Source organism: Tuber melanosporum, assembly GCF_000151645.1.
Source record: "Tuber melanosporum whole genome shotgun sequence assembly, scaffold_12, strain Mel28".
Lineage (NCBI taxonomy): Eukaryota > Fungi > Ascomycota > Pezizomycetes > Pezizales > Tuberaceae > Tuber > Tuber melanosporum.
In genome coordinates this window covers 1094044-1108031 of record NW_003298777.1, presented here as the reverse complement: position 1 = coordinate 1108031, position 13988 = coordinate 1094044, and the positions used below count along the sequence as shown (strand labels likewise).

The following is a 13988-nucleotide window of genomic DNA, read 5'->3' as shown; positions in this document are numbered from 1 at the left end:
TAGCCTGAGCCTAATTCCTCGATACTAGCAATAATGTCAGCCAAACGATCCTATAAACCTCTTTCTACATGTCCTTCGAATATTCAACCTCCGGCAAAAAAGACAAAGCGCGCAACCCAAAGAAAGGCTACAAATGTGATTGGGGCTACCGAACCGATTCTGCATGATCCTGCAGCCTTTAAGCCTCTCGAAGGTGCAGAGCATGCTACCAAGTCAAGAGTGCCTGGAGGAGCCAGCTTGATACCGGCAGCGATTTTTGGTCTGTTTTGGGATGACCGCATAATTCGGCAACTTGTTTGCGCAACCAATGCGTATGCATGACAGAAAAATGCCACAAAACAGCAATGGCGGTGTGCGATCTCAGTTCAGGAGTTGCGCATATTCCTAGGAATCACGATTCTGATGGGTATTTCTCGGTTGAGTCGGGTGAGGAGATACTGGTCTGATCGTATTCTTTCCGCTCGCAGCTCTATGAGCTACCGCCGCTACTGTCAAGTAAAGCGCTTTATCCACATCTCAATGCCAGAAGACAGTACTGGCTTATCACGAGGGGAATGGTGGAAAAAGCTGGAACCGCTTAGTAGCCATTTGCGACATAAAAGTCAGATGCTGCTTCAGCCTGGTACCCATCTCTCAATTGATGAAATGATCGTATCATTTGCTGGTAGAAGCTTTCATACTGTTCGCATATCAAGTAAACCAATTCCAATATGGTACAAAGTCATTACTCTGTGTTGTATGGGGTATATAATAGATTGGATACTTACCTCCCGAACTGAGTCCTTTGCGGAGCTAATAAAGCTGCCCGACCTCTCACCAACAAGTTCCACTGTTGTCCAATTATGTCGCTCTCTTAATACCCAGCAATACCACCATATTATCTATATGGATAATGTGTTTTCTACGATCCCACTGTTTCGAAAATTAAGAGAAAACAGAATTGGAGCCTGCGGCACTACCAGGGTTAATAGAATTGAATACCCAGTCAGTCTTGAGCAACAAGCTCTTACTGAATGGAATTCAATTGATGGTTACTCCATGGATGGGGTATTGTGCTTCCGATAGATGGACAACAATATAGTAAGAATGCTTACTACGGTTCATCCATGGAATGAGGTTATACGCAGCATGCGTCGACGGCCTTGTACAACTAGCACAAATGCTACCCTAGTACGAAAGGTATTTGGAGATCAGGCCCACGCTGCCTTCTTTATTCCTACCGCAATTGATGACTATAATCATCATATGGGCGGGGTTGACATAGCAGATCAGCACCGTGCAGGTAAGCAAAATAGAATTAAATTCTGGTCTCAACACCACTAATGACTAGAATATAGCCTTTACAACACACCAGCGTGCACGGCGGAATTGGCTAGCCTTCTTTTATTTTTTCTTAGACGTATCAACTACGAACGGCCATATTTTGATCAATCTTGCACGGAATACGGAGCTTAACTGACTGCTAGATGCAGGAGATTTGGCTGATCAAGATATACTCTCCCACCCACTCGCCCGCCCTATGCTAGCAGTAGAATTTCGCCATCTATTGTTTAAAAAACTATGTGACCAGACTCCTAGTGCGCAGGATAGGGGTAGAAAGGCTAGAAGAATATGCTATCGGCCAAGTACGCACTATCAATCCAAAACACCACGCCTCTATTTTACGAAACATCACTACTTGCAAAAGCCTACATCGCAACCTTCATCCGACCATCACCTTAAGAAGATGGAAAAGCGTCAGGAGTGTTGTATCTGTCGGTATGACTTTCGGAATGGTCAGAAGCAAGGCCACACCCACCCCAAGCTTACCCAGTATGAGTGTCGGGCCTGCTCACCACCAATCGCTCTCTGTGCAAGTGACCAGCTGTGCTTTACCCGATGGCATAATTACACCCCCTCTGTCCCTCAATAATAGCGTTTTTTAAAACAAATAAGACCTTAATTCCATGCGTTTACCAACTAAACTCGACTGTGTAGATATGAGAACTCTATAGTAGATTTGAGCACATATTCATTTGATATCACCCGGATGCCAAGCCGCTAGCTTGGGCGCTAATGCATGAGAGAGATTTCGCCCACGTCTCAGTGAACCAGGGGATAGCTAAGTCCTTCTCAGGAAGCTTTTGACCTCAGAATCCGGAGATTACAGGATTGCCGGGGATGTTTGGATTAATACAATAAATACAGTAGCAGGATTGGCGTTTTTTTTTTTACCCGGCATGGCAGAAGATCGGCCCGCTCGGATCTCATTAACTGGTAATTCGCAATTCCGTTAACCCGTCAAACTAAACCCATCGTGGGGCTGACGGGGATGAGTTTTTTTCCGCTGATACCGGTTACGAGTACGAGTAGTACAAATAGTATGATGAATCTGGTGGTGGATTCCGGGAATGTTTCCACCCATTTCCCCATGATTCGGAAATTATGTCGTGACGATAATTGGCATCGCGGTTCCTCGGCACGCCAAGATTGTGAGTGATAGCAACAGCAACCCTCATCGAGCTCTGATGACGATGGCGTGTTTATGTTTATTTATTTTTCTCTGGGGAGGGGAGGGATTCAAACTGTGGAATATATTGTGTATGTAAATTTGTAAAGATTGGTATATAATCAATCGTGTGCGTATAGTTATGCCATACTCGTACCTGTACTAGTACTGTGCAGGGCAGTACCGTGCAGCACCACTTTCGCACAAAATCTCTTGGAAGGGAGGAGAGCTCCAGAGGGGGAAAAGGAAGTATTTTTTTTCTTTTTCTCTCTCTTTTCTTTACCCCGTCATTAGCATATTTCGGTTTGTCTGCTCTTGCTTACCTACTTCCTGCCTTCTTCTACTTCATCTACTTTGTCGATAGATCTTTTCTTCCAACACTCGCTACCTAATCCCCCCGCGCTCTAAGGCACGTAAACATCCGCTCTGATTTCTGCAAACGGAGGGAGAGAATATAGCAAGAGGGCTTTCGACACCCACCTCCGGTAATCTACAGACTTTATTTCTCCGTCAAGCCTTTTTTTGATCTACTGCTGGTACCACAACTACCACAACTACCACCACCACCACCACCACTACCACCACTATTGCTACCACTGCGCTACAGTGTCTTCTTCATCCGCCTCTGTCAGTCGTTCCTGAGCCGAGTTTGTCATAATACTATTACCCCCCCCGGTTCCTATCCATCTATCTTTTTTTTTTTCTTTTGAGACCGATAGGCCGGCGGAAAAAAAAGAAAAAAAGGCTTCCCCATCTCTAAACCCCCCTAAAAAACCTCCCCGCACAGTATACACCAAAAGTCCCACACCCCACCATTCCCCCTCCTTCCCGAAACATCGGGTGTCGGTAGCAAATCGCAGCTTCGGAAAAGGGGGACCAAAAAAAAACCTCGCAACGTCGAAAAAGACTTGTTCACAGCATAACCTTCGTTCACCACCCACTTTCACCCACCCCCACCACCCCCACCTTTCAAAAGGAATAAGTTTGTACTGCGCGGAACAAGAGGCTTTAATAGTCATTTTGGATGACTTCCCCTTCTACCGCTACAGCTCCACTTGCCGAGAAAGAAGTTCGTCCGACGTCGATCGCGTGGAGGGCAAACCTTCCTGAGCGACCTGCCTCAGAAGGTCGTCGCCGCCAGCTGTCTCTAGCCTCCAGCGTTGGAAGCGTTAGCTTACCGAGCGGATCTGTCCGGGGAGACCGCCCGAGATCGTTATCATCTCCTCCTCCACCTCCGTTAGTTTCCCCCAATTCGCATTCATATTTTCCTTTTCCTCTCCCCTTCATCGAACCCTTCCTCCCCCTGCCCTACCATCTACTCCTGCCCCTCCCCTAGCTCCCACCCCCACAATCCTTACCCCACATCCTCGACTTTTTATGCTTTCCATACCCATCCGTATTCAGACCCCCTTCCTTATCTAACCGTCATTCTTGTTTTTTTCCTTTTCACCATCACTTCCCCTCTTCTTGAGGGTTAAAACATGAGTGACTCCGGACTAACGTCTCTTCACGTGGGGGGTGATAGTACCTTTCTAAAGCGGGTTTCGTTCGATACGTTCGACAATAAAGATGCCTCTGACTTTTCCCTCACGCTAAAGTCAAAACACAAGGACTACGCATACACTCGAAGGTCCCGGACATTTCTCTGCGGAACTGACCAGAACGACTATTCTGAATTTGCGCTGGAATGGCTGATCGATGAGCTCGTTGATGATGGTGACGAGGTGGTCTGCTTGAGGGTCGTCGATAAGGACAGCAAGATCAGCAGCGATGCGGCCTTGCAGGTGCGCCAGTATAGACATGAAGCCGAGAACCTCCTGAACCAGATAATTGAAAAGAATGAGGACGATAAGACCATATCCATCATCCTGGAGTTCGCTGTAGGCAAGGTTCATGAGACGATTCAGAAAATGGTGGGTTACTTCTATTCTACAGGCTTTTTGACATTTTATCATTGTCTCCGAACTTTGCTTACCCAACCATTCGCTGGTAGATTCATATTTACGAGCCCGTCATACTGATCGTAGGAACCCGCGGCCGATCACTCGGCGGCCTTCAGGGCCTCCTCCCAGGGTCAGTGTCAAAGTACTGCCTCCAGCACTCCCCGGTCCCGGTAATTGTCGTTCGGCCCTCCTCAAAGAGGGACAAGAAGAAGGCCAAGAGAAAAGCAGACCCGGGGAGGAAGGTTTACCAGGAGATGGTACACAACTCCGATACTGCCTTCACAAATCACGGGAATCACAGTCACAGGAGTGTGTCCGGGGTCACTGAGGCCATGTCCAACACGTCAATTAGCTCCCTGGGTGAACCCATCGGCCAAAATAGCCCCGGGGGCGATGTCTCGCCAAAAAGTTTGGCCCCCGATGGTGGAGGGGAAGGCGGGAACTCACCTGCGTCCGAGTCGCCGACACCTAGTTCTGAATGCTTTGGTGGTGGGGGCGCCAAGCTTGACGTGGAGGAGGATAGGTGATTCATTTTCTCTTTCCCTATTCTAGCCTGAGGATGTTTTTTTGGTTGGTGCTTCTTGTTATCATTATACCTGTTTTTGCTTGTTTCCTTCTCTCCTCTCCTGGTTATGTTTGTGTTTGCGCTTTTCATCGTTGGTGGTTCTGGGTTTTCCTTTGTCAAAGTATTCTCAATTTTTTTCCCTCTCTTTGAGAGTCTAGGATTGCATTGTTTGTATCAAGCTTGGAGGGTTTCCCTGCTTTACTTTTTTTTTTTACTTTTTTTTTTTACTTTTTTCCGGTTATGATTACAGTAACCCTATGGCTGTTAGATGACTTGCATTTGAGGGGAATGGAAGCACTCTATTTTCTCCATGGTGGCGTGATTTCTTCATATCGGCGAGTCGCACTATTATACCAACCACGCAGGCGGGTACGAGTAGCCTAGTTGGAAAGGTAGGTGAGCGCTCGTCTATACATGAGATGATCGGAAAGAAACTCCCGCGCTACACGCAAACTGCAAAACACAAAGGCCGTATCCGTGCTCGTACGTCTATGCCCCTAAGGCAAATCCTCTCCACCTTCTACCGCAGAGTAGATCTACTCGGCCCGTACAGTGCAGTACCGAGTTCCGTACCACTTTCCCAACTCAACCCACGCGAGGAAATTATGTGATGCGGCGCCAGGCCAATCTCAGATCAGTAAGATGCACGCATGCAAGAGCCACCTTTAGCACAGTGCACCCGAAGGAAGATATCGCTGACCAACAACTGGGACCTTAACTTTTAAGCCTTTGGTCCTTTGGTGATTTTTTTCATTTATGATACCCCTCCCCCCTCTTTTTTTTTTTTTTTTTTTTTTGCACTATGGTAGGTATGATACGTACTCGGGTTCTATGAGCGAGTGGGGAAAATGCATGGAAGGTGTGTGGTGGGTAGTCGGTTTGTTCTTTTCCGTTGGGGGGTCACAAGCTGATTTTATGTTCCCGCATGTGGGGGGCCGGGCAACGTCTTTTTCGATATTAGATATTCTGCGAGGGGATGTATGATATTACCGTAGTTATAATAATTATTATTATGTCGATTTTGGCCCCCCCCCCTGCGTGGGTACTGTACAGTACCGCAGTAGTGTACTGTAAGTTTTCGATTGCAAGAAGAAGAGAGGTATGATATCACAAACTTGGGAGGGGGGAGGGTTGCTTTTAAATTGCCGATCGTTTGTAGTCTATGTATCCCCCCCTCTCTTGATAACTATAACCATCAGAATACAAAAATTTGGATAATCGTCCGAGTGAGTTGTTGTGACTTATACTTTACTTATGATACCGCGCTGCAGCGCTGCAATCGCCCTTCTCCACCCTAGCTCATCATATCACACTCTGCCCTGTTGAGGGGCCGCTTCGTCGTTATGTTTAAATACTTGTCCACACATGATAAATAATCAAATAACCAAACAAATAAATAAACCCGCCATGGGGGTGGGGAGGGCAGCGAAGACGACCATCAGCACATACACTTCCCCGAACAAGATGGGAATCCTGCCCACACAACCGTACGATACGGCAAAAACACAGATATCGCACATCCCCACTACCTATATATCGTACCCGGTCTACCCACAGGTTCCCGCGCCGTGCAACGTATGCATGTAAATATATAATATTACGTATCTTCCCCAACCACCGACATCTCTCTCTGTATACCAGGGCACGGTGCAAATCCCTGGACGGAAAAAAAAGTGAAGAGAAAGGAATAACGTATGATATAAAGGCCTTCTGTGCAAGTATCCGATAATAGAAACAACGCCGCCCGTTCGTTCGCATGGATGGGCACTTTACGGGTATGTGGATATATCGTAGGTATACTTATGGTGCGGAGCGTCCGTTCGAGCACTGGACTAATATATACAGTCCCACCCTGTGGTCAAAATCCAGTGTTGGCGCCCTGTCCCGGATAGCGAAAAGACGGAGAATCGAGTGGTGGTTGCGTAGCGATATGTTACGGATATAGGGATGTGTGGAAATGAGCTGAGGTTTGAGTGAGGGCTCAGAGCATATCTTTGTGTAGAATTGCCGGATTGGAATCCTCCAAATGCGAGCTGCGCTTACATATGGGAGTGAGAGGAGAGAGGCCCGTTGATAGTGAGGTGTGCATTTCTAGGTATCTTGAGCGAATCCTGAAAATAGCCTCCGGGACGGCGAATAATCCGGGAGAGTGAGGTCCGGGACAACGGGGTGCGACTGTGTAATACTATACTTCATTCCTTCATTCCTCTCTCAATATCAACTATGATAATATTATTATGTCCTTTTTTTTTTTTTTTTCCCTCCTCTCACCTCTCCGACTATGCCGCCAATCTCTCCCCACCCTTTGTTTATTTTATTTCATTTCTTCTTCCCCTTCCTCCCGGATCGAGGATATAAACCACTTAATCAGAATCAGGCTTCACACCATTCTCTCTCACCTTCTCTCAAAACCATCAATACCATAAACGAGTGATTTACCATGTCATGACTAATACAGACAATACTAATTTATGCGCGCGCGAAAAAAAAAGAAAAAGTTTTTTGAAAAGAAAAAAAAAAAAAAAAAAAAGTCAAGGGATCCAAAACCAAGGCCTTTGACACAAACACAAACAGCAACATGGCGCAGCGGAAGCGCGCCGGGCTCATAACCCGGAGGTCGCACGATCGAAACGTGCTGTTGCTAGACTTTTTTTTTTTTTTTTTTTCTGTTGTTGAATTTTTTCATTTTTTTTTTCATTCGAGAATCGGGGATAATGATAATTACACGTACCCGCACGCGCGATAGCAGTCAATTTATTGCAATACGGTAAGGTTTTCTTTCCTTTTTTTTTTTTGGGAAGGGGGGGACAAATTTGTTGTGCCTGTATCAGTCGTGTCTCATCACTGGCTATGAGGTGATGATGACCGACTTGGGGGGTGGAGGGTCATGGTCCAATGTTGTTGGTGTTGGATGGGTTTGTGTCAATTCCTTCTATTTCATCGGCTATCGTACGAAAGAGGGACTCTATAACGAGGAGCATTATCATACGATACGACTATTGAGATGCACTGGTTGTCCCGTGGTATTCACAGACAGTTAAATTTCGAGTGATTACTGGTGCACAATTATGTCAAGTGTCCAATTACAAAACGCCCCACAATTGCTTCAGCAAAGCCGAGACAGAGACAAGTGCTAGAAAGCAAGGCATCAGACGAGAGGCTAGAAAGGTAATGCAAAATGCCAAGGCATGTATGGACGGATTGGCATGGCTTGATGCTATGGTATGGGCAACCCCATGTTACAATACAAGTACACTAGACGGGAGAAATGGCGAATTGGGATTACATATAATGGAAGGAGAGAAAGGAGGAAAGCAAGAAATATTTCGGTGGTGCGTACTTCGGTGGTACGTGGCAAAGTGGTATAGTCAAGTAAACAGAGCATCAAAAACAAAGGAAGGTTTAAAAAAAATAAAAAAAATAAAAAAAAGACAAAGTCCTCCAAGTACCGAAAATGGGACACCAACAAGAGCGGAAGATAGATATCTGGTTTGTGACAGGAGAGCACGGTGACTAACTGTCAGTCCAGGCGTAAACTGGAGAAAGTAAGTTGGGGTAAAGAAAAAAAATAAAAAATGCGAAGAGTGCCCCGACAAAATCCGGGGCACCCCAATTCGATCGGAAATCACCAATCACCATCGTTTCCAATCCCATTAGTAACACTGTCTGCCCAGTCTTCTGTTTCCCCCGCATCGTCGCCGGCATTCCAACCTCCTTCCTCGCAATCAAGTGCAAGTGCGTCGAAACGATTGGATATCTTTCGTTCCGGTTTCGCTTTAGGCTCCTGTTTTGGCTTGTACGCCTTGAGATCCGGGAGAGAATTTGCACATTCATCCGCACCAAACTCAATTTTAGTGCCCTTGTAATACGCCCTGGACTTGAGGCATGTCCTAGCGAAGCAGGCTACACAGACAGAGTTAAGGTTAACTTGAACAGAGTTCCTGGTCTTGTCAAATTCAATCTTTTCGATGGAAAGGTTGGCGATGTGGTCGAGGTCATCCCTCAAGCGGGCCTCGGTCAATGTAGGGGGGATGTTTTTCAAGTGGAGATTGCGGGTGGCACCAGAATGTATTTGACGAAGTATATTTGGTAATACAACAAATTGGCGGGCTTGCTCACGCCAGTCGACGTTGACCTACTGCCATTAGTTGCCATTTCTGACGTATCAAACTCTTGGGTTAAGTGTTGAAGCTTACCCTGCGACCATCAATGTAGACATCATTCTTCTTTGCATATCTATAAAAGGCCTCAGCAGATTGGGAATGCAAAAATGAAATGGATCCACAGTGATCGCCTGGCTTCATCCAGGCATCGACAACCATTCCGCCCCTGATGGCCCCTAGAAAGCTGGTATATGTGACCTTTTCGGGGAGACGTGAAAAGAACAGTGTTCTATTTCCAGCGGAATCACCTTTATAGCCATTGCTGCCCCCACCCCCACCTCCCCGCTTTGGTCCTGGAGTATCCTGCCTTTCAGTTCCATCGCTACCTGCATAATCATCCGGTTCTCGACAACTACCACGACTGAGCCTGCTGCTAGTGTATTCATGGGAGGGTTGACTCGTGTAATGTTGCGGCTGGGTTCGGAAGGAGGTCGACGATGTAGTTGGATAGCTCTGAATTGCGGAGGAGCTAAGTTGATCGTAGTTCAAGTTGACACCGCCATTCTCAGAGGGCGTGGGTAAGGGTTGAGAATCTCTATCACCATTCCGTTCACTGGGGTCGTGGGCATCTGTCTCGTCAAATCCCGCGTTGATAAGGAGCTGTCGGGCAGAATGTTAGCGCAAACGTGCAAAAGGAGGAGGTAGCAGAAACCTCGATATTCTCGACTGTAACACCCCCGCGGATAAGAGCAGTACGCAGGGCCTCTAAATAGCCATGTTATCAGCCATCCCTGGTTGGAAAGCGACGAACCTCTCGGCAACCCACATCCCGGCAACCCGCCATAAGATTCTGGAGCAAACAATAGAGAGGGGATATTACTGTACTCCTTTGCTGTCTTGACCAAGTCCTCGAGGTAATCTCTTGTAACTGCTACGATATTCGTATTCTCGTTGTGGTCAGGCTCACTCCCATGAACCTGCCTCAACCCGAATCAGCCTCTTTTTTTCCTTTTTTTTTCCGTTCGTTTGCACTTTGCCTCACGATTCGACAAAGCTTAAAATATGGTAGCAAACTCTTGGATGGAGAGAGAGTATTCCCACTTACATTTGCCTTCCGCAGAAGGGTTTCAAAGTAGGTTTTATCAATGGTAACAGTGGCAGACATTGCGGGGTGGGGGGGGCGTTTAACAAATAGGAGTGATCGAGGGAGGATCGGATCAGGAGAGAAATCCTGAGAGGGGGGAGGAGGCGGTGGGGTGCTGGGCGGGAGGGAAAAATAAAAGAGAATTGTCGAAATCGTCTGGGGTCGTCGGGAAGGGTAGCAGCAACCATAACAGGCTGGTCCACAGCTCACCAACAGTCTCGGCGGCGCCCAGTCGTTTCGGCTCAGTGGCAGCCTCCCTACCGGTACCAAGCTTTTTCTTGGTGCTAACGACGACGTTGGGGGATTTGCCGTACCAGGGCATTCCTTGTACCGTCTGCGGATCTGCACGGGGGGTGACAATCTGCAGGTGAGGTAGGTGCACGCCAAACCTAAAGAGATACGGCACCTTCATCGCTTCAGTCTCATCTAGCACCCATCCATTTTTTGATATCACGTTAAATTTCTGCTTTGATACCTCTCAGAGCACGTTATCGGTCCATTAGAAACAAATAGTCTACATTTTTCACATTGGTGGTGTTGAGTGGAGGGGAAAACGTGGGAAGGACTAAAATGATTTGCCCGTTGTACAAGTACGTGCTCTATCCACTAAGCTGAGAAGAGGGGGTGACCGATAATATCAATGGGGTTTCATCTGGTATCGATGCAAAGAGGGATAGAGTTCGCACTCGTATCATGCGGAGTGCAATTCATCTTCCATGATAGTAACAAATATAATCATCATCGAGGTGCTAGCATTATATGGAGAGCAGGCTGTTCTGTTTCCGGGTCTTGGTTTTACTGATACGTTGTCGGACTTCTATTTATGCGTGTGGGTACGATACCGGTACGTGAGGTGGTCTATTAGAGCGGGTATGGAATCATTTTCGAGGAGTAAAAAAGTTGGGTCGATGGGTGATGATGAATTGGTGGGGGGTTTTAGCCCCGGAGCTCCTATGTTGGCATGGTACTGGCAGAGCAATTTCGATTTTGTGGTGGAGGGAGTTGTGCCGATAGACTATGTTTGAAATGGCGTAATTCCATTTTTTTCCTGGTCAGCGTGTGTCCACCGGTGTTGTCGGCGGTTGGTGGTGGTGAGACAGAGCGGGGATTTTTTATTTTTGTTCGAGGCTTTATGTATCGTGCAGGCAGCACCCGGCTGCACACCAAAAACGCCGATGTGCGAGTAAAGAGGGCTGCTTCTGTGGGGACCAGGGGAAAATGATAGGTGTGGGAAGTCCTTCTCCGCACCCAATTTTTCAACGCATCCTTCGGTACAGCGCCCTGCACTACCGGTACTCGCATAGGTATCTCTAAGTATGGTTATGAGTGATGTGAGTGATGCGTTTTGACAGACCCACATTACACTGTACTGTGCTTGTGTTTTTCGAGAACTGGGTACCGGTATACTAGCACTGCTCGGTGCCAGGCTTGAACGAGACACCACTCAGTTGTCGTACCGTCGTACCGTACTGTACATTGCATGGACTGGGTCCGTCGGTGCGGTACTGTACCATAGGGTACTCAGGCAATCGAGTATCGTAGGAATTCGGAACTAGGATATCGTAGTTCGTTTCAAGGCTAGCTTAGTTTCTGCTTAGGTTTTGGGAACAGACGATACGTCGAGTATCCTATCACAGGGTACCGTTGTGGTCTTGGGCTTGTTGTGTGGACTGGACGCCGATACCAAAGCACTGCACTGGCGGGAACCTTTATGGTTCCCGGGACTTTCACACGTGTTGTGTTAGGGATCAGATCTACGGCACGCTGGGTTGCTTGCGGTGGTGTACCGGCGCTCGAATCCAGCGGTATTGCAACAATCAGACGACCTATTCATGCCTCTCTACTGGATTTTTCACAGTAAATTGTTCCGTGGGCAGTTGCAGGTTGGTCTGGAGACGATGTATAGCGATATCACAGTAATTTATTAACGGTATACCATTGTCTCACACTCGTTCCCTTTGGTGCCCGGAGGTACAAGTGCGACAATCCTTGTCAGACATTTTGCGATTGACAGGTCGACCATCCTATGATACCGACTCTTAGTGGTACTACCGTAGCTTTGCCGAGCCTTTCCTTTATCCTGGCCTTAACTTCCTCGTCCAAAGAGATCTCCCCTCAGGAAGAAAACCTTACTTCACTCCCCCCCAAACAGAGCCTCAGTTTCTGTTGATCGAGTCAGGTAACGAGTGAGAAGGCGCGATCACCATCGCTTCCCGCTTCTCCCCTTTCAGCGGAGTCGACATCACGTCAGGTTTAGACTACCGTACTATGTTGGTCCCACCGTAACTCCCCCCCACAATTTCACCCTCTTTTTCCATCATAATCTTCAACTTCCCACCTTAAATATTCCATCAGCTTCGTAGCTTTACACATTCATTTACCCTTACGAAGCACTTCACCTTTCGCTTCTTGCCCTCTCCGAAAGAGACAATTGAAAAGGGAAGCCCTAATTGTTAACCCTCTTACCTCCTCTTCGTTCTCCGCCTCGGCATAAAATTCGTCGCTCCTCCTTGTTGGTGCTGCCTTACGGTGTCCTCATCCCCATCCATCTTCTCTATAAAACTCTCCTCCCATCCCCTCACCACAACTCTTTCATCTTCCCCCCCCTTCCATACCTCGCTTTCATCCGCTCTCTTTGCGGAGAGAATTCATATCCATCTTCCCCATCAATTCATTTTCTCTACTTTATTTTCTCTGAATATAAATTTCTCCCTTCCCCTCCCCTCCCCCACATCCCCCCCCACATTTTTCCTATCAAATTCGAACATTGACTGTCACAAGTTTGATTGCGACTTTGCGTAAGCGAGGGATAAATTGGGTAGGCGTCTAGAAGAAGAAGAAATACCTGTTCCAGAAGGTTTGTATTTTTTTTCTTTCTTTTTATTTCCTTTCTTGTTCACCGCATCCCGGTTTGCGCTTTCCGGGGGTGGTATCAATATATCATCATCAACCTCCAAGTCTCCGCGGTGTTCAACAAACATCTGGAACAACCTTCTATTCTCATTATATTACCTTCGCATCGCGGCCTCAAATTATTTACTTCTTCTCGTTAACACATTTTTGTCAGGACACTCTTCGAGCGCCATTCAATCTGTCATGGCTCAAAATTCAGGAGCCGCTGCCGGCGGTCCTCGTTCAAAACATTCAAATGGCTCGGTTCTCTGTGATAAGTGGTATAGACATGGTAAGCCAAGCGTAACGGCTTTTTGCGCAGCCCCATATCCCTTCATCCTCACAAAAGATCCTTTGGGGATGAGACAAGTTTTATAGCAGCCACTATAACTCTACACCACTTGATTTCCTTTTGCATTTACTGATCCCAGCTGCGCGATATAGGGAAATGTAGCCGTTTGGATTGTGGGTTTGCCCATCGTGATGCTTTGCCGGGAAAAGATATTATTCCGCCTTGTCACGATTTCTTTACATTAAAAGGTAATGATTGATTTCCTCGTTTTCGAGCTAAAAGCGAAATGCTGACATAGTGTACAGATAAATGTTCCCGGGGAACTAACTGCAAACTCCTTCATACTAAGGGGTCTACACTTGTCCCGGTCAAGGGTGCTCCAAAAGTCTCAGGATCTAGAGGCGGTGGGAACGGCGGTAGCTCCTTTCTGCCCTCTGACCGTCCCGTTTTTATACTTCCAGAAAAGCCAAAGGCCCGTGAGAATGACAAGGCTTCCACCATCGCCAAGTCGAAAACTGTGCCGGATTCGTCCGGGAGACCAAGTGGCGGGGAGCGCGGTGG

The 13988-nt window shown here is 47.2% G+C and overlaps 2 protein-coding genes; one reads left to right on the top strand and one right to left on the bottom strand.

Annotated features, from left to right (window-relative positions):
• Window positions 1-3099: 3099 nt before the first annotated feature.
• GSTUM_00004495001 (uncharacterized protein) lies at window positions 3100-5193 on the top strand. XM_002835925.2 has 3 exons: window positions 3100-3724; window positions 4014-4401; window positions 4482-5193. The coding sequence occupies exons 1-3, from the start codon at window positions 3513-3515 to the stop codon at window positions 4956-4958; spliced, it is 1077 nt and encodes a 358-aa protein (XP_002835971.1). The 5' UTR covers window positions 3100-3512; the 3' UTR covers window positions 4959-5193.
• Window positions 5194-8074: 2881 nt separating this feature from the next.
• Window positions 8075-10264, bottom strand: GSTUM_00004494001 (uncharacterized protein; the record flags this gene model as incomplete). XM_002835924.2 has 5 exons in its annotated part: window positions 8075-9131; window positions 9193-9759; window positions 9812-9864; window positions 9980-10076; window positions 10205-10264. The coding sequence occupies 5 exons, from the start codon at window positions 10262-10264 to the stop codon at window positions 8622-8624; spliced, it is 1287 nt and encodes a 428-aa protein (XP_002835970.1). The 3' UTR covers window positions 8075-8621.
• Between the last annotated feature and the right edge of the window lie 3724 nt (window positions 10265-13988).

Excerpts from the sequence above, each read along its gene's own strand:
- GSTUM_00004495001 (XM_002835925.2), top strand. The coding sequence starts at position 3,513 with ATGACTTCCCCTTCTACCGCTACAGCTCCACTTGCCGAGAAAGAAGTT. Across the intron at positions 3,725-4,013 it reads TCATCTCCTCCTCCACCTCC|TACCTTTCTAAAGCGGGTTT; the intron begins GTTAGTTTCCCC and ends GGGGGGTGATAG. Across the intron at positions 4,402-4,481 it reads ATGAGACGATTCAGAAAATG|ATTCATATTTACGAGCCCGT; the intron begins GTGGGTTACTTC and ends ATTCGCTGGTAG.